We start from the raw sequence: 21,098 nt of genomic DNA on the forward strand, positions 1-21,098 counted from the left end.
AGGGATTGGTCATCAAAAGAGGAGTTTGACACTGCGAGGGACTACGCAATGATGGACCGATGTGGAGAGGCCCAAGATTTGCATGCGCAATTAGAATTATGCAGGAAATTCACCGGGTCGGGTGGGATCATCATACACAGACTGCCTGCTCCTGGTCTGGTGGATGGTTATGTGTGATACAGTACAAATACAGTAGGGGCGGATGACCATCTCATAAAAATGATTGGGTTAGCTATTGAGATGGGTGCAGTTGAACTGTGATTCAGTGTCCAGTCGTAGTATTCTGTGCTTGGCTGGTTTGCTTCAATACATTACATAAGTGAGTACAATGTTACATTATCTGCCGAATCTCCAATAAGGAAATTGAAGTATTCCTCTCAGTTCTTTTATTTGTTTCGGTAAATAGGACTTCTGCAGTGCACCAGTCAGTCATTTCATTTCTCTGAATGATATCGCTCAATTATTTTGAATGAAATGTCTTTCTTTACCTCTTGAGTCATCAAATTAGGCTACTGCCAGTCAATATCCAGCTTGAGATGCTGTTACAATGCGTTCCAATGAGGGGTTATTAACATTTGATATCTCTGGCTTTATACTTTGGGCGAGATTTGTGACGAGCGAAGATGGGCGCGCCGTAGCCTCCTTGATAGCCTGGTAATGGCTGAGTAAGACTCCGCAGGCTCAATTTCTCACTCCGCAGATCTGTAGAGCAGATAGCAGGGTCAATCACACAAGGCTTGCTCACACTAAGTGTGTGTGTGTGGGTGTGTGTCTGTGTGTTTGTGTGTGTGTGGGGGGGGGGGGGGGAGACAGAAAGAGAGAGGAAGAGTCATTGAGCAACAATCATCATGCATGCAATATAGTCTAGATGCACCATGCGACCGAAGCTGTGCCACGCATGTGAGACGGGAAGGATGCATCCACATAGAAGCCTGTAATCTACATCATGCATTCTTTAGTCTGTGCGAGGAGGTATCACATATGATACTTCCTTGGTCTCCGCTATTCAACTTTGTAGACTTCCAATTTGTTCCTGAATAAATGTGCCTTTTTGTTGTTACACGTACTTGTCCTCACAATGGAAGATATTGTACATTGTCTTAATTTTCCATACCATAATAACAAACATCGCATTTTGTGCTTGATATGTATTGATGCCTTCAATGTCCATATAACTACCATCATCAGTCCAATGAAATAAATGACCATTGCCTTATGAATGCATTTTGATAGCGGGAAGTGAATTTCAATCTACAACAAGGCATTGTTCACTACCAATGAACATGAAACCTTTATTGATTACCGTTTGATTCTGTCCGGTAGCATGCCTGCATCTGCATGCTTCATTTCAAGACAACATCATAATGACAAGCTCGTCAATGATCTCATCAATTACCTACCAGGAGATAGTGACACACTGCGTCACACTTCGGCGAACCCTTGCATTTATCCTCTTGTCTGTGTATTTCTATCCTTTGGGTTTATGTCCGGTTTCTATAAGCAACCCAAGGTCTTTTGGACGATTACTGTACTAGGACTTTTCGTAGCTCAGCCGATAAGAGCAGCGTTTGGTCTAGCAGTACAGACGTCTTAGTTTTAATCCCAATTAAATCCCATTTTCTTTGCTCATTCTTCACTTTTGATATTAACATGTTGCCTAGATTCAGAATCTGATCGGCACAATGATAGCTTAATAATAATATGCATGCTTTATGATATTCCTTCACCTTTTAGGTACTGATGCCTTTTCGTTAGACCCACATGCCTTGCTCATGGAATGTCGTGCCAAGTTTTTATTCTTTGCTCAAATAGCCATTGATGCCCCACAGATCTTAAACTGTATGGGACAGTTCCGATGCTCGTGTACATGTACTAGTACTGTGAGGTTCAATCTCTGTAGGCTTACACTGTATGTTAAGAATAGAATATTAAACAATTTTGTCATATATAAGATACATTGTACGGGTGAAAATATTTGCAATATATTATTTGTCTTGGTACACTTCTTCATGAATTTCTGTTAATCAAACTTGTGTCCAGACAGATACATGTCGCATGAATATTTATTCTGCTCAAGCAACAGTAACAGTGGTAATTTTCTTTCCTACAGCCTATGTTTCAGAGGTTGTCAGAATTTTACACTGCTCAAAATATGAATTCTTATTCATTTTATTATCATCATGATTATTAGTATTATTATCATCATCATTGTTATCATTATCAATGCTTGTTTTGTGTGTTGTGTTTATCCTTTTTTTTAGCATTGATAATGTCATTGTTGTTTCAACATTGTTTTTCAGTTTTGTGGAAAAACAAACCAATAAACAATAATTCTAGATGTCTGTGGTGAAAATCTGTTCGGTATGCAAGCCAATAATTGATAGGGTTACTGTTGACATTCTGAAGCTGGCGGGCTCACTTGTGTTGACAAAATATGCTGTGAGTGTTTCTTCCCTTAGGCAAGTCTCAGCACTTTCGATGTAGACTGACCCCTCAACCTCCATGCCATAAGTCAGAAAGTCTTGTGGCAATGTTGGAACCAAGACAAGAAAATGGCCAGAAAAGAGATGAAAGAAATTTTGTATATAAGAAAGGGGAGGGGAGGAGGAGAGAGAGAGAAGTTCTGAAGAAGATGAAAGGATCACAAGCTTGTACACTGTACAGGATCAGTAGTAGCACCTCTTGAGAATCCAAAGGAGTGTTAATGTCAAGTATTGACACCCTTTTGCAGCTAACAATAATAGGGCCATTCTCATTGCAAAAAATCGCGATATGAAAACTCGCGATGTTTTACCTTTGTGTCCACATTGGCTGGTAAACATCGTGAAGTTAGCTCCAATGCCAAAAATCGCGATCTTTCATGACGTACTGAGCATGCCCAGTTTACTCGCTCGATCATTCCCAGCATGATGTTCGGTTCGCGCGAAACTGAAATGTCGCATACAGTACACGTAGAGCTGTATGTAAATGCAGCTCTATGGGGGTAAAGCGGATATGGAAGTCACGTGAGTAATATCGCGATATTTCTGCTGCGTGCGTTCTCATTGCAAAACTCCTTGCGAAGTTTCGCTCGAAGTTAGAAAAATCGCACACCGTATTGCGATTTTTCGGGCGATGGTTTTGCGAGAGTTGCTAGGCAACTTTCACCGTAACTTCGCGATTTTTCTAATATCGCGAGTTTTCACCTGCAATGAGAATGGCCCTATTGTAGGCCTATTCTTTGTACAGCTGTATTTATTCTCATTGATGTGACTGCTTAGACCCCGTTTACAGTGCGGGGCTGGGCCGAGCCGCGGCCGAGCCCAGCCTCAATTGCGAGGCCGGGGCCCCACAATTTTGTCCGTTTACACTGCTGGGCTTGCCCGCGCTTTTGATTCAAACCTTTCAATATTTTGTCATAGTGGCGCTCTGCTTGTAAACAAATGCAATTTTGTATCGTCTGGTTTTCAGACCCCTTGCCAATTGAATCCCGTGGCGACGAAGTCGCCGTTCGGGCAAAGGCCTTTGCCGAAGGAAAGAATCCTTTGCAGAACAAAACCACCTTAAGCTATACTAGTTTTCGACGTTGAGGGGGTTAATATCCTGAATAGCGAAAGATACAGGCAGAGGGTTTGGAAGCCAGACTAAAATTGGCCGCGCATTTGGCCCAGTTTGCGTTTACACCAAGAGAAGGCCGGGCTCGGCCGCGGCTTGGCCGCGGCCGAGACCACCTCCAGAGCAAGGCCAAATGCGAGGCCAATTTTGGCCTCGCATTTGGCCTTTTGCGCGTTTACACTGAAGCGGGGCTGGGCACGGCCGCCGCCGAGCCGAGCACTGTAAACGGGGTCTTAGAGTGTTACAGCAAGTAGACTATGCTACAGTATTGTACTGATATCTCACTTCTCCAATGGCAACAATCCAAAGGAAAGATATTTCTCCAAATGACAGTTAATCCACAGCTAATGTTGGATGCCTACTTGGGAGTCATGCTGTTATGATTTCTGGCTTGCTAATGTTGCAATAAATTCATGAGTGTACAAGTTTCTATGCATGTATACAATGGGCATATTGACAATGCAATGATATTAGTTGAGGTTAAATGAGCATGGACTGAGAGTTAAACAAGTGTGAATTTGAATAGGGAGAATGAAAAAAAAAAGCTCATAAAAATGGATGGTGTTCTGAATATGCCGTCTACATGTTGTGATGAGAATATATTCTAGTTGAAATTTGTATCAGAAAGTGTCAGTTCAGTGTACACAGGTCACATCCTCTATCGTTCTATTTATATCATTTCTGAAAATACAGAGCCAAGCCAGGACGGTCTGCCAAAGAATCAGCACTGAACAGAATGTAGAGAATGGTAAATTACGAGCGTCTCCAAAACCGGGAAGTGCAATGCCTACTCAGCAAGGAAGCCCCTCAGGAAAGAAGGGACATTCACCAGTATCCAATGCTTCAATCAGCACTGGCAGCAGCAGTGGCTTGCTGAACCTCAATGTGGACAGAACAATGCACAGTGTCTCACCGGGACGGCACTGCATGTCAGATTCCAAGCTCTCAGTCAGGCCTTCGCGGAACATTCCAGTATCAAACAGTCACAAGAGGAAAATCAACTTGGAGGAAGCAGGGCTGGTGGATGAGCCAATGCTGTCCGCTGAGCCACAGACCAAGAGAAGGAAATCCTGTATTCAGCCTCTGTTCAACTCACACCTCTCCTGTCTACCCCAATCCCAAAAGGCTCTTACAGTGGACTGGAATCAGAATGAGAAAAACTTTGAGAATGACTCGATAGGAAAGAGGAGAGCCAGTTGGTCAGAGACATCGGCCGATAGCTATAAAAGTTTGCACAGTATAGGTAGTCGCAAGGCAGCCAGCAAGGTACCCAGGTACTCAGAACAATCTATAGCGACCGCTTGGAAGGATCTTTCACCTACCAGCCCCAAAGGGCAAAACAACCACAAACAACCACAGAATGTAGAGATGCACATACCGGGCATCCTACCCACCAACACGCAGATTCAAAATGGATGCCTCTCAGGCTCTCCTACCTCAAATGGAGACCACAAGCAGAGACCAAGTTACTCACACAGCATTTCGAATGATTCTGTGTTTGAGGATGGCATGGAAGTGATGGACAGTGAAGACAGGTTTGAGAAAGTGGATAGTGAGGTTGCCTTCAACAGGACATCAGGGTTGAAGAATGGCACCTTGGTGGGACAGGGGAAGGGAAAGGCCGCAACAGGGAGGATGTCTCCAAGGGTTGCGTTGAAGCAGGAAAAGGAACTCGCGAGGAGATCCCCCAGTGTGTCAGTGGAGATTGGCAATGACAACAAGAGGAAGAGAAAGGAATCGGTGTCTGAGAGCGTTGGGAGTGAATCCATTGTGAGCAGTTGCACAGAGGATTCCTTCACGGACGATAGCAGCGTTGTTGGACGTACCTCCCCTGAGGATGGGAAGCCACGGAAGCGGAGAAACAAATATGCGGACATACTTCCTCGCGCCCCTCGCGTGCGGCGAGAAGCCAGCCTGACGGCTGAAACCAAAGTCCATCTCCTGTATGAACGGGACGAAATGGATAAAATGCCTCTGAAGAAGCCAGCTGCCAAGAAACCAAGGATCAGTCAAAGCGAGAATGGGACAGTGCCTAAGGATTTGCCAATTGATCCTCCAAAGGATGGAAACAAGGAGCATTGTGAACCCGCGAATGCAGAGAGTGAACCCAAAGTGAAGTTAGAGGGAACAGTTGAGAAGTGTATTACCAATGGTCATTTCAAAGAGGAGAATGAAATGGTTAAGCCAAAGAAAAGTGCAAGTGGTACTCTGAGTCCCACACCACTAGGTGAAGGAAAGACATGTGCCAAAGATCGTCAAGCTTTATGTGACCGTTGTGGCAAGCCAATACGAGGACAGAAAACAGGCCACTACGCAACGGGCCTCAGCAGTGTCAAAGCTGTACAATCGTCCCTTCAGACAAAGAGCATCAAAGATGATGTGAAAAGAGTGAACTCTGTCCAACCTTCGGCTGACCAGTTGCAGTGCAGCTGTCCAGTGGCGCAGCGGAGCGTCTCGGAGCCTGCGTCCGACAATACCATTGTGGACAAGGTGATCCCTCTCCTTGGCCAGCCAAGGAGGGCCTCTGTCGACGCTGCCGAGTGTGAGAAACTCAATGCCTCGTTGAAAAATGCCTTTCTGATCCGTATGTCAAGACATTCCATTGACGCACCAATTGCCCTTGCCAGCCAACTGGATCTGGAGTTGATTCAACAACTTGGGTTGCTACAACCAGGTAAGCTTGTGGATCTAATACTTCTGTTGTTGTTGGGTTTTTTTTTGTCTTTGTTGTTGTTGTTGAATGAGGAAAGCATGTTTCATTATAGTTTATTGCTATTTCTGTGACTTATGTTATTTTTCCTTATTCAAGAGTGAAGGATGTGTATGATGGCCCCATCCTAAATAATGCTTTAATAATCAAGCTCACTCTCAAATGAGGGCTCTGTCCCCCCCCCCCTAAAAAAAAGAGTATTCTGTTTTTATCAGGTGAGATTTATATGGCTATAAGGTTGTGTAAGGTTAAGATCTTACTTTAAAAAATGGGCCTTTTGCATCTGCGAGCAGAAATACATTAGTTGATGCAAGTTTATTCGAGACTTGATAGTCCTGTATGTTTACAAGTGTGCCAGATTAAAGTACTTTTTTGACTGTTCTTCAAATATTGGTAGTTATCATCAGCACTATTTTTTTTTTTTTTCAATTAAGTTCAATCACAATTCGATACAGTCCATAGCCATATACATACTCATACTGGTCCGTAAATCTGCAGGTGAATATTTTCATGGGAGTTTGGATATTCAGGTGGTTTCTACTTACAAAATTATTTTTGTTTTGTATGAATGCCAAAACGCCACATCATATACTGGCAAGCCTGAAGGAAACCATACTCATTGTTATAGGGTAAGTGAATTGTGAGGGCATTAGTCTGTGTGCAGGTTTGATATTTTTGACAAATGCCCTCTTAACAGTTATGCTTTGTTGCTGCTAAATTGCTACAAAATCAACAAAAATGTAATTCCAACAGTGACCTGTACATCAGTATGAAGGTCCAACTCACTCACATGGAAATTGGACATGACAGTTGTCCTCCAACACAGATCTGTTAGGGCTTGTTTTCAGGGTCATCCAGGCCGGAAACTGTGAATTGGTGATGTTGGATGTCATCACAGTGCATTGTGTTGTAGGACCTTTGTGAACTACTCACTCTTTCAAGTACAATGTAACCTAATCAAAACTGAACTACTTCCTTCAAATATGCAGGAGATGAGTAAGAAATATGCCCTTCACAGTTTTCTGATCACATTAGAAAGCTGCTGGGTCACTAAAGCCAGTCCTCTGTTAGAAGTGTGAGCATTCATGCTCCATTTGCTTATTAGATAAATGTTATGACTGTTGATTCAGCTATGACATTGTCAATGGAGCTTGTATACTGTATTCATAGTGTTTGTACATTACCTTTCTTTAGCATTAGAAAAATTATGCATGAATACAAACCACATGTTTAAAAAAAAATCACAAAAACTGTGGCAGGGTAAGGGTAGGTAAAATAAATTATTGCGTGGGAGATTAAGAATATTCCTTGTGAAAAATACTCTCAGAAGAGGGGTTGCTTTCTTTTTCTATATCTCATAGGAAAAATAAGTAATGTGGATGTGACATTTTTAGTCAAGGTACAGCAATGTTAGACACATTTGATAAAGTCAAGACATCACCAACAGGCAGTCTCTTTTTTTAGTGTTGTTGTTTTTTTTTTTCCCCATGAGTCTTCCATGCCCCAAATCCTAGAGCGTAATATTATCACTGCCACTGATGACCTTTGAATGTGTCGTTCAAGCATTTCAAGGGGTCCTACCATCACTTAATATCACTTTGCACTTTCGGCCAAGTACATGTTACCAGCCAATAGAGGGACATGACTTTCAGGGCATTTAAAATGTCAGCCCCTCACAAGTATTTCTCTCTGTGTGTCTGCATTTGTGTGTTTGAAGACTAAAAATTATTTCTTTTTAGAATGGAGAGCAGAAATGTAGCCAAGTATTTCCTGCTGATGCAGAATTGATGATAAATTGTAGCTATCCATGTAGTTATTAGACACAGAGATTATGTGCAAAACTCACATTCATACCGTTATTCTTGAATTCCATGAGTACTTTACTTTCTATTTGTCCCATTTTGACAAGGGTTGTGAGGTACTGTTACACCAGAAATGTTTGCCTGCATTAAACTTTTGAAAATTTAACAAGGAGCCAAGATTCACAATTTAAGTAAGTAAAGTAAGTGAAATCATGTAAAAGGTTAGGTTTTGCTGTACACAATACATTAAAAGCCAGTGGCACTCCATGAAAGTTTCATGCCATGAAAAAGGCCATCGGCTCCAATTCACAAAATTTTCGTGCAGCAAATGTTTCTTATTTTAAAATATGCACATCAAATATTCTTCAAACCCATCAACAATTTTCAATAGCTCTAATATTTTAATTCACAAATTTCCCTAGAACGAGGTGCAGTTATGGTATAGATTGTAACATGGAATAATACAGGTTTTGAGTGATTAATCGTGCAGTGAAAGTCACATCTTTATCCAAGGATTTGGTAGGCCATTTGTAAGTAGAGGGTATCTCAAATATTTTTTGAAGAAATCATACTATAGAAACCTGTACAAGCAAAGTTTGTTGTATAGCAGTGAAAGTTCATTGATATATTATCAGAAACTGATCTCTTGAATGATTGTTTTGAAGCAACATATGAAAATTTTTCCTTTGTGTAAAGAGCTTTTGATATGTAATATAAAAGGATTGAAACATTGATTTTTAAGAAAGTTTACAGTATGTTCTCCCAAACAACATTGTTCTTTGATCATAGAAGTATTAGCTGGGTTTTTTTCTTGGTAGACTTAGATATGTTTTCAAGAATGCTTTTAAAAAATTAAACACTTGAACATTTTAGATACTTGCACAGTATTGCAAAGTTTTAAAAAAGTCATTTATTCATCATCCTTAAGGTAGAGTCCAAAGAAATAGAGATGTTGCGTGTCTATTGTACCTTAATGATGTCACTGGTCATTAGTATAAGTTTGTTGGCCTTGCTTGGATCATAGTGTATGTTGCATATTGCAGGATGCCTGGAAATCATCAGTTCTTTCTAAAAGTAAAGGAGACTCTAAAGGAAGTGATTTTACTGCATGAAGATTGAGCACATTTTGACAAGCACAGCAAAAATGAGAACACTATGGTTGTCAATGACTCATCTAGTGTGCCATCGTGGGCCTTTACCTTATAAGGGTGCTATAATGTATCTGCTTGACCACTAAAACAACTAAGACAACTAAAAATCAGGGTTGGGCAAGTACAATGAATAGGCACTTGCCTGTTCAAAGTATGGGGGCCTTGCCTACATACCCATTTGGACAAGTGGCAGAAGTGTGTTTTTTCCTTCTTTTCATTTTTGAATGACCCGACCTCTTTGCAGTCATGTTGGTCATGTGACCATTCCATCGTAATTCAGAAGCATATTGTATGCTGTGAAATGCATTGTCTTGAAAATTGCACATCAGTAGTATTTAACGCAGTGTAATTCATCATGAAAAACTCAAATGATTTCAGTGTTAGAGAACAGCTCACTTGCATGTTGGTGTTTACCAATAATGATGCTGTCTGCTTCCTCTAAGTAGTGTTTCCACTCATATGCAAAGCAACTAAGTTACTTAATAGATGACTACCAGTGTGATAAAAATTATTCATTATCAACTTCTCACACTGGTCTAACAGGAAGTCGGTATACAATGCCAGACAAACTTGTACCGCTGTGTACCTGGTTGTACCAATACCTCCTTGGTTGTACTCAGCTCTGCTACAATGCCCTTCTTTACTCGGCTGTTGCTGGGTGGAAAGATGCTCAAGATCACACCCTAGCATTCACATCTTGTGAAAAGGGGTTGGAGAGATCGGAATACTTCTCACAGATGCTTTGTCGTGGCAAAGAGACATATATGGATGTCATTGTGTGTTTAAAATGTGTTTCATGGTTACATTCATAAATCAGAGCTGTAAAGCTGTTGTTACTACACCAAGAGTAATCTCTGCTGATTACATAATGCCAAAGACATTGCTTGCACTACAAAATGTGTTTTTAACTTCACTATGGCCTGTCAGTCAGAAAGACGGCTCTCATAACAAATTCATGCTAAATTTTGCCTTACATGCAAGCACCACATATGGGTAAGGGGAGCAAACTTGGATAGGAGAAGATAATGATCAACCCGATGATAAAGCTCAATGATCCACATGACAAACACTCATCCAGAATCAAACACTCATCCAGAATCATGTAAAACTCCTATTGCAAACACTTCTAGACCACAATATTTGCTATAACAAAACTGATTTTGGAAACGTGATTGCACAGCTGTGATTCTAATGTACCAAAAAGCCCCACATGAATTTACACACGCATGCACACAAAGTTGCTTGTGGCACACATTCGAACTAACTCACTGTCTTTATGTTGGCAAACAAAATATGAAAGGCTCATGTCCATTCAAAGGCTATGACCAAATTTTTCCCCCGCATGTCCACAGGCATATTGCACCAAAAGGCCTTCTTGGTTTCTGAGGCACCTTGCGTGAAGCCCCACAATATAGCACCCTGACATATATGTATCTAGTTTAACACTGCTGCAGGGCTAGGAGTAGGGAGAAGGGAGCAGCACACACCTGTGTGAGCTATTCCCAGACAGACAAGCAGTACCTGCTAATCACAGGCTATTCTTAGCTGCCTACTAAATGTAAGTGTTCGGCTTCTGTGCAGCATGCAGTCAACAGCGGCCAATATGGTGCAGATTAGAGTAAAGGCAGGTCGAATGGTACGGTATGCATACCCCATAATCATACTTTTTTTGTTTGATTGTATCAAAGGAGTTTAATATTGCTTTCCTAAACGTGTGCTGTTTATATCATTTGCACAAGGCTTCTCGTGTTATCAAAACTATCTGCAGCAGTTTGATGATCAGGTATTTCTTACAGCAATAAAGACCACTTCACAATTGCTTGCAAAATATAGGCCTAATTCGTGGTGAAACATCCACAGCACTCCGGAGATGTAGCTCATGTATCAATTCCCATTTCCTGCCTACTTGCGCCTACCACATTTCATTTGCGCTCTGAGTCTGAGCTCTGAGCAGAATGCTTGAAGTCACTCTTCAATGTAGCAAAACAAGTTGATATCACTCCATGCTTACCCCATAACCCAATGATGTCACTGATTTCCTGATATGCAGTGCAAGTGTTCACTTTTCTCATTTTTTTCTCCCCTCCTCTGCCAAATAAAGGAGGGATATTAGCAAAGCACAGAATGCACTGATGTTAACTGGATGGAATGTGTTGTACTGGGTATATGCTCTGATTCCAGCTTCTAATTCTAGATTGTTTTGTTTAAAATTTTTATGTTTTATCCCATTCCATACTGAATTCTAAAATCCCCAGAGATAAAACACAGACCTTCAGACTTGTATGGAACGGGTCAATTGCTGTCAAGTTTCTTGAGTTTTGATAGTGTTGGTCATCAGAATCATAAGGAGATTAAAAAGTGCATGTTATACATGGTTTTATACCATGACAGTGTCTGCTTAAATCAGAAGTCTATGAAGATGTAATCTTTATAACTGCCTGAGATGCTGTAATTTAATTATTATCAGGATCTACTTTATAGAGATGGTACAGTTTCAGTTGAGATGGGGCTAACAGGTTTCCAATGTTTTTGGGGGATTTTTTTTTTTTTTTTTTTTTTATAGATAATGAGAAACCTCTTTAGAAATATGAAAGAGCACATAATTCTAAGAGAAATTCAAAGGTTATTTGATGAAAATTGGTTTTGAATCGGCCGAGATATCTGAAACAAAGCAATCCTAATAAAAGGTGGAACCCACCTTTTATTAGAATCGCTTTGTTTTTCTCTGTTTTTGGATATCTCAGCCATTTCAAAACTGATTTTCATCAAATGAACTTTGAATTCCTCTAGAATTTTATGCTCTTTAACATTTCATAAAGTGGTTTCTAAGTATCTTGCAAAAAGGTTGAATCCTCACCTCAACCAATAGTTAAGTATACCATCCCTTTAACCCTTTCTATACTTTTTTTATTGATTGCCGCATATGTCGTCAAACTAATTGCAATTGAATAGAGATTACCTAATTCCCCTCATCCATATTGTGTCAACATTGATTTCCTGTTGGACTCAGGCACATTGCTACTCCGGAGTTCCATTTTCATTTTCACTTTTCTTGCATGATAAAAGAGCACTTGACTTGCCTATTTCAGAAAACAGGAGGAATGATATTATCTCAACATACGTCAGTAACAAGTTGAGGGAATGCATTCTTTAAAAAAAAAAAGAAATTTTGTAGAATTCTCTTTAGGCCTATATTTTCTTTATATTGTTTTGTGCATACTTAACGTCACGAACTGTAACATATTCTTCTTATCCAGTGATTGCGACACTGAAACTTCAAAAATTCATAATTTTTAGACAGATTGTCCAGTTTTCCTCGAACTTTCTCGCTCTAATAATATCTAGACTGCATTTACTCAATCCACGCACATATATTAAGGTGAATTTGTCCTTTAAGATTTCATTGTCAATCATTTTGTGTTCTGAGAGATTTTCTGATCAGAGATATCCTCTTTTGTTTGTGTGTGTCTGTCTCACAATTTCAGCTTTTTATGTCAAGTAGGCCATCAATCAACCATTGTTTGTTTAACACCTGGAGTACCCTTTGGTATATAAATGCTTGCCATCGAATAGATTGTTGTCATAAAGCCATAAATGCTGTGTAGACTCAGTTACGACATTTGCTCAGCGCAACGTGGTGAGAAACAATGCACTCTTCATAATTAGGATACCTGTGTCCCACTGTAAAAACACCTCCATCCTGAGTATCCGTTGATATCTAACCACTCTGCCAGACAGACCCGAACATTTGCTCTATCAGGGTCCCTGCAGCCTGAACCACTCTGGCCTACCTGCCGCACTGTGTACAGAGAGTATTGTGAAGAAATTTGCGGCAGTGCAGGAGGCGCTGACAAATGTCGGGGGTCAACACGCTCCCCAAGTGTTAAATCAGCACAAAACGTCGTCTCTAGGGGGATTCAATTCAAGTGCAAATAGGCACGGGGTAAAAGCCGGGCTGGGCAGTGATACCCAGGCGTGCGTGAGTATGTGTGTATGTGTGTAGGTGTGTATTTGTGCTAGTGGATGTAAGTAGTTAGTCAGGGTATGTGATGTATGAATGCATACTCCACATGGCGAGGGAAATGCCGGGTTGAATGATTGGAGTCTTATTATTTAAAGGGTGAGGTCAGGATCAATTTTTCAAGAGGGATTATTCCAGTTGAGGGGAGAAGAGAATGGCGATGTGGTGTCGTGGCATTTACTTACCAAGAAGGAGGATGAAGGATACAGTTAAGTAATGGATTGTAGGCAGAAAGTGGAAGATATTGGCTGATCCAGGAACCTATGATAAGAGTTGAAAAATGAGCACAAACTGAATTGTGGCAAGGGAAATATTTTCTCATCATCCTCCCCTCCCCCTCCCCCCCCACCCTTCACAAAAACTATTTACATGATGACTAGCCCTGCCAGTGATTTATGATTATGGCTATTGCGTATCAAGGTGTTCGCACAAGAGACAAGATAATAATATTGAGCAACATTGTGGTTCTATACAGATGAGCATAAATGCCTGAAATGAACACTAATTGCTATACCATTGTGAGGATGTTTCCCACTTCTCTCTCCTTTTTTCACCTTCTTTCAATCTTTCCTTTTTTATCATCTTTTTTACTTCAAACTGTATTCAAGACTGAACTTTACATTTCTTTTGTGCTTGATGATTTGCGTCTTTCTTTGATGATGCAGTATCGATAAATGCCAGAGTTGATCAGTGTAGCTGACCTGTGGAAGACTTTCATGTGATGGTCATTCTCAAGGTACTCAACAGCGAAAAACCTTGATTTTTCACACATTATGGACTTTTGCTCAGATCTGCTATGCAACTGAGAAACCAACCCCAAAGTGCGTTCTTAAAAATTCTGGTCTATTTCCGTTTTCTTACATCATATGTAAATGCTCAACAGTGGGAATTATTTCTGTTTCGGGTCTATGTGACAATCAGGCACCTACTGGATACACTGTAACCTCACTATGAAGCAGTGATGATGTCAAACAAGCACATTCTTCACAAGAAAAGACCTGAAAGCAGCAGTAGGCAGCGGTTTTAGGCGCACCTGGTAAAGTAGGGACGGCGAGCGACGCGGTGCGACGCTTCTGCAAATTTCTTTCAATTTCCGACGTCAAAGGACACCCAGCGACGGTTAGCGACGGCGTACAGTCACTAGTTTAGACTGCGTGTCGGCGGGCGCCGCCGAGCGTCGCAAAGCGTCGGCTAACTCCCAAGTATACTTGTAAAAGACGAGCCCTCACAAGTGGACCGTTGCATGTACGAAAAGGAGCTTACCTGGTGGCCGTCTCGCTGCGTCCGCGAAATAAGCTCCTTCCCTCTACCCTCCCGATGCGTCCCGATGCGTCTCGAGGCGTCCCTCGTTGAATGGCGACTATTGTTTCGTAATGAATAGAAAACTAAAGTGCTACTACTAGTGCTAAGCGGAGAAGCCATCGGCAATCCAGGATTTGGGGCCACGCACTGTTTTGACATGAAAATTACACTTACTGATACATGTGCAAAATAATTAATGTATTTTAGGTTACAGAAATGAATTGTGACATGATTCAACTCCTCAGCAATGCAACTGCGAACCAAATTCGGCAATTAGTATTGAGGAGGAAATGCCATAAATATACTATTGCTTGATGCTTTAAAAAATCGCGAGTTTACCGTTTAATTCGCGCTACTCGCTCGCTACTCATACGAATCTCCGATACGCGTGCGTGTACGTAGTGCAGCGTCCGAGTATACTTGGGCACACAATCTGCGCCCTGGGCTTGAGATGAAATTTTATGAAGCACAGCTGTGACTTGTGAGAGCTAAAACATCAAATGCAAGTCCCCGCACCGTACGTAAATTTTCATTTAAACGCAAGGAAGTTCATTGCTAAAAGGAAGCGTGATTCCGTATAGGCAAATATCGAACGCAACCTTCGCTAATCAAATGGAATAGAAAGTGCTACATATTACTAGCAGACGAAGCGGAGAAGCCATCAGCAATAGAACAGGGTTTGGGGCTACGCACTGTTTTGACCTGAAAATTACACTTACTGATTTTCTAGGTTACAGAAATGAAGTCTGACATGATTCAGCTCCTCAGCAGTGCAGTTTCGAACCAAATTCGGCATTAAGTATGAAGGTAGAATTGCTGCCCGATGCTTACAAAAATCGCGAATTTACTGTTTCGCGCTACTCGTTCGCTACAACTCCCGATATCGTTCCGAAAATCCCCGATACGCATAAAGTATTGTGTTATAATATAGCGTGTGGTATAGTGCACATAATCTAAGCACTGAGCTTGGGAAATTTCAGTAGTTGTGAGAGGTAAAGCATCAACACATGCAAGTTCCCGCCCGAGAGCGACAAGCAAGTTCATTGCTAAGCGGACGCTCGATTTCGTAGGGAAAATATCGAACGCAACCTTGACGAATCCAATGCCAATTTGCGTTTGTTTCTAATTCAACGCACAGTTTCAGGCAAAACTGTATTACTTATTTGCAGTTGCAAGTCAAATCTCTCACAGGGCCAGCGAGCCCTGTCAGTCCTAACAACTTTTTAGGCACGACGGACATCCACTCGTTGGTATCTATTCCAGAATGCGTTCGGAATACTTAGTACCTTTTATCTCAGTGGCATGCACTCGAGAATGCGCGCATTCTATACCCATTCCGGCCGTCGCCTGGGAATGCTCAGCTTAACAGGGCCTAGAAATAAGCCGGGCATTCCGGAATGAAACTGAGAATGCATCAACAATAAGGGTGACTTTGTCTAATCTCTCTATTGTCTGTTAAAACCTAACGGTAACACTACCAACAGGATTAATTTACCAGGGTTCACAACCTTTGTCTTCTAGCATGCATTCCATCAGCCCCACGCTTTCACCAATGAGGTGCATTTTGTATACGTACAGCCGCTACTAGCTCACCGTTTTGCTTCCTTCGCTAGCTCTCAACGATCGAACATGTGGCTGGATCTCTAGCTGGCCTGGTATTGCGAAGGTACCAAGGTAGTCTTTATACAGGCATGCTAGATTTCGAATTTTCTATCAAAGGACATTTAATTCAGTTTTCGCCGAGAAGGAATAAATCAATCCTTTTGCATGGCTACGTGAACATTTATGATATCAGGGAGGTGAGGTCTGTTCGCTATATGCTTTTTTTTTAGGCGAAAAGAAAGACAAAACAGTATCATATGACGTTTACAGGAACTCAAAAGGGGCTTTTACTCAAGACTAGTGCTAGAGACATGTCCCTGGCTCACTCCCACTCCCAGGCCAGACTGTCTAATTGATATCTACACGTGGTTTACAACAAGGGTGGGGTGTGAAGGAATGCATACGCGCATTCCTTTGCTGGCAGGCAACACTAACTTATTGATTGATCCACTCTGCTTTCATGGAAATTTCCACAAGCTTGGCATGGCTGGGGCATAGGTATCATTCCCATTTATTCAGCTAGCACATGTTCCTTTGTTTGTTTGTTTTAGTTTTAGTTTAGTTTAGTTTTTGTTTTTGTATTGTACCGAACTTCTTCTTTGTCGGGTGGGCTGGGGAGAGGAAAGATCAAAGTGAGCTGAGAGGGAATGAGACAGGGAGAGGGGAATCAAAAGGAGGAATCGTCTGCTGAGCATGTTGTCTCCTATACTTTTGCACAGTTCCATAAATTGTCCTCAAATGCCGATCATGTGAAATTAACCGGATTTGGATCAAACAGAATTGAACTGATATGAATAATAATATGAAAATCAGTGCTGTTGCTACAATACAAACGCATTCTACGTCACTACGAATGATTACAAGTTACTGATCTTATACTGCAGGACCTATAATGTATTACAAAGCGTTTTTAAAGCGACAGGGCTGTTATGAAATTACAGACCAGCGTGGCTAACGAGCTACCCTCACAACCATGAAGCAAACGGGCAAATTACAGATAGGAAAATTATTCGACATGTATTCTAGCATGTTCCGGAGCTGCATGTTATTGCTATTTACTTTCGAACGTAAAAGCAAACATGTGACATTTATTTTATCGTCGTACGGAGTTGAATATCATCGTTATTAATTTCCGAAAGTTAAAGGAAATATTCCACATTTATTTTAGCATCTTCCGGGGCCGAATGTTATTGCTATTTACTTTCGAACATAAAAGCAAACATCCGGCATTTATTTTACCATCGTCCGGAGTGGAATATCATTATTATTCATTTCCCAACGTCAAAGCAAACGTGCGATATTTATTTCAGCATCTTCCACAGCCGAATGATACCCTTATTCATTTCCCAACGCAAAACCAAATACTCGACATTAATTTTAGCACCGTACGGAGCTGAATCTTACTGTTATTCATTTCCAAAAAGTATAAGAAAACATCCGACATTTATTTTAGTATCATACAAAGTCAAATATTACCGTTATTTATATCCCAAAATTAAAAACAAATATCCGACATCTATTTTAGCATCTTTCGGCGGTAAATGTTATTGCTACAGATTCGAACATAAAAGCAAACATCAGATATTTATTTCATCGTCGTACGGAGTTGAATTTTATTGTTATTCATTTCCGAACGTCAAAGGGATCATTCGACATTTATTTTAGCATCTTCCGGAGCTGACTGTTATTGCTATTTACTTTCGAACGTAAAAGCAAACATGCGACATTTATTTCAGCATCTACCAGAGCCGAATGTTATCTTTATTCATTTCCGAACGCAAAATCAGATATCTGACATAAATTTTAGCACCTTAGGAAGCTAAATCTTACTGTAGTCATTTCCAGAAGTATAAGCAAACACCCGATATTAATTTTAGTATCATAAAGTCGAATATTACCGTTATTCATTTCTCGAAAATAAAAACAAAATATCCGACATTTATTTTAGCATCTTATGGAGTCGATTGTTAGCGCTGTTCATTTCCAAAAGTATAAAGGCAAACATCCGACTTTTCTTGGTGGCCCGATCGGTCCACCAAAATCTTCATACAGTTTGTATATGAAATTCTGGTGCCCGACGTGCGTTTTTTGATGGCCCCGGGCCACCGCTAGTATCGAGACCTGACGGTATACCTGGTAGGTACCTCCTAGCAACAGGGTTGGCGTCTCAATCTGGCAAGAAAAAATACGAATGTATCGAACTGCGGTACGAAACGCAATTTTAGGCGACGAGTATTATATCGTAAAAAAACAAAATAACCAACATACCAATACAGAAAATCGAATAAAAACAAAATCTCTGTGTTAGAAATCAGTTTCCAGAGACACTTTGACTCATTTTTTTTTCACACTGAAACACAACGTGTATAATGGCGCGACTTTTCTTTCTCACAACGCAACAGGGCGGCGTGTAGTTCTTTTGAAGGTCAAAGACAATAGTAGAGGTGCACGAGGCCGCTATCATTCTTCGTGAATGAATGGTTTCAGTATAACGCGTCTGCATTCTCGGACGCATTCCGGACGCCTTGAATAGAGGATTTTATAATCCCCATTCTCGGAATACGACGGAATGCCTCTATTCACAAGGCTGAGGGGAGTAACAATAGGGCATTCTCAGTGCAGGCAGAATGCGTGGACCGGGAATGAAGTAGAGTATGCCTGCATGCCGGACGCATTCTGGATTACCAGCGACTGGATGTCCGTCGCCACAGCATACACACATCACATTTTATTTTGCTTTCTGCTTAAATGTGCGTCATCATGCGTCCCGAGGAGTCCCTCTCTGAATGGCGACTGCTGTTTTTTAATGAATAGAAAGCGCTAAACTGTACTGGCAAACAAAGAAGAGAAGATTAATCATTATCTTACAATGTCTTAATGAAGCGTAAAGTTACTCTAAATACTACGGATTTGGAAGTAAAACGTGATTCGTTTTCTTCTCTTAAATGCGTTCTTTGAGACCTTCAGCAAATTGTGATAGTCCCTTACGTGCTACTAAGTAGGTTATAGCTCGTTATTCCGAAGGTTCGTTATTCCCGAATTTCATTTTCGGATTAACGAATCTCCGGAATAACGCCACAAATGTTCGGATTAACGAACGTCTAGATATAGGGAATTTGCGTATTTCGGATCAACGAACCTTCGGAATAACGAACCTTCAGAATAGCGAACCTTCTGAATTTTGAATTGATTTGATTTGATTCATTTCATTCTCATTTTCATTTTTTTCTTTCATTCCACAAAACATAACACAAAGTAAATCTCAAATTCAATCATAAGCATAATTATATACATTACAAAGTATAACAATCAATGGTAATCAACAAACTTGCAAAGATATGCACACATACTGGAATTACAAAGTTATGTTTGAAGGATAAAAAAATGAGAACTGAGGGGTCCACTAAAAAGCATTGCTTGTAGATTGTGGACCACTCTAAAATATCTTCAAAAATACTTGTTGTAAGTACAAGTACATGTACATAATACAGAAATAAGACAAAATGAAACAAAGAACAGAGACACAACAACATGGCATGACTAAACTGAGGGGGATACGATTGAAAGGAATACCCTTAGCAAAAAAAAAAAAAACACACACACACACACACACACACACATTTAAGGGAAGAAGGGAAAGAAAGAAATAAAGAGAGTGCCTGCACGCTGGACAGAGAAACGGAAAAGGGGATTGTGGAAGTATTTCGGACAGCTGGTGACTGCACGCAGCTGTGGAAAAGTTAAGGATATAAAATGCCGAATTTCTTTATACACTTGTACTTTATAATGCCATTCTTTACTTTATAATGAATAACGAACAGCACCCACTAAGTACAGTTGTATTTAGTGGCAAGTATAGATACGAGGCCGATTGTAGTCATCATCATGAAGCATACTAACGTAGTATTTAATCTTCCAGCGCGCGTTGGTGCGTTGTTTGTAATTCTTGGTAAAACCATTGTTTTCAAAGAGAGAACATCATCTTGCTGATATAGATCTGCTCTACAAAGCTGTCACATTCATGACAGCAGTTTTAAATTCTGTATTAAACCTATGTCATTAAACTTTTCGTCTAAATTTCGTCTTTATATACACACTGATTAAATACGAAAAGGTTTAAAATGTTCATCAAAGAAGGGGGTCTGGACATTCACATGTTGGCATCAGTGACTGTTCATTCATCACGATTTATTTTTCTCTGTCCATTCACGAATCAACAGTATCATCATTCATCTAGTATTAAGACAAAAAAGTAATGTATATAGATAGGGAACATAACTGCATCACCAATAAAATGTTATTATCGATGTGTATCACAACATACCTTGGTACCAGCGCTCACACTCGTGTTCATTCGTTTGTTTTGGTTTTCATAAAATTCATTCTTTCCTATCTTGGTGGTACCTTATAAGCAGCCGTTGGGTTTGCAATTCCCTCGTCGATTGAACGTCGACGGACTCTTCGATAATTTTCAGCGTCGATTACTAACTTACCTTAACACCCACAGACACGCACGACAGCTTTCAAAGTCCCTTGGCTGTAAACTTGGAGAGGTGCTCACATGGACTGTTATCTCGGTGTCGTAACATGCCGAAACACAAATTCCCTATGCCTAGAGGTTCGTTAATCCGAAAATGAAAAAGGGTCTGTTAATCGGAACATTTTGTGGCGTTATTTCGAAGTTTCGTTATTTCGAAGGTTCGTTCATTCGAAAATTAAATAAGGTTCGACCGCATACAATCCGTTCGTGTTTTTCCCCTTATTTTTTTTTCCTTTGCTGGTAATGAACATTTAGTTTTAACTTAACGAAGGTGAGGTGTATGTATTTTTCCCATCATTCATGGGAAGAGAAGAAGAGTGAAAGAGGGAGAAATGAAATCAGACGGAGGACACGTAGCTCAACAAGCTGTCTTTTA

General features: G+C 40.7%; 1 protein-coding gene across 1 annotated transcript in view; it reads left to right on the top strand.

Moving 5' to 3' along the window:
• Positions 1-21,098, top strand: part of LOC139716479 (uncharacterized) — a 152,301-nt gene that overhangs the window by 44,098 nt on the left and 87,105 nt on the right. Inside the window, exon 2 of the mRNA XM_071628023.1 lies at positions 4,288-6,268. Coding sequence (XP_071484124.1) covers positions 4,288-6,268 — 1,981 coding nt within the window. The remainder of the gene's footprint in view (positions 1-4,287; positions 6,269-21,098) is intronic.

Source organism: Diadema antillarum, unplaced genomic scaffold, assembly GCF_040938485.1.
Source record: "Diadema antillarum isolate AM-2024a unplaced genomic scaffold, OU_Dant_1.0 scf00000065, whole genome shotgun sequence".
Lineage (NCBI taxonomy): Eukaryota > Metazoa > Echinodermata > Echinoidea > Diadematoida > Diadematidae > Diadema > Diadema antillarum.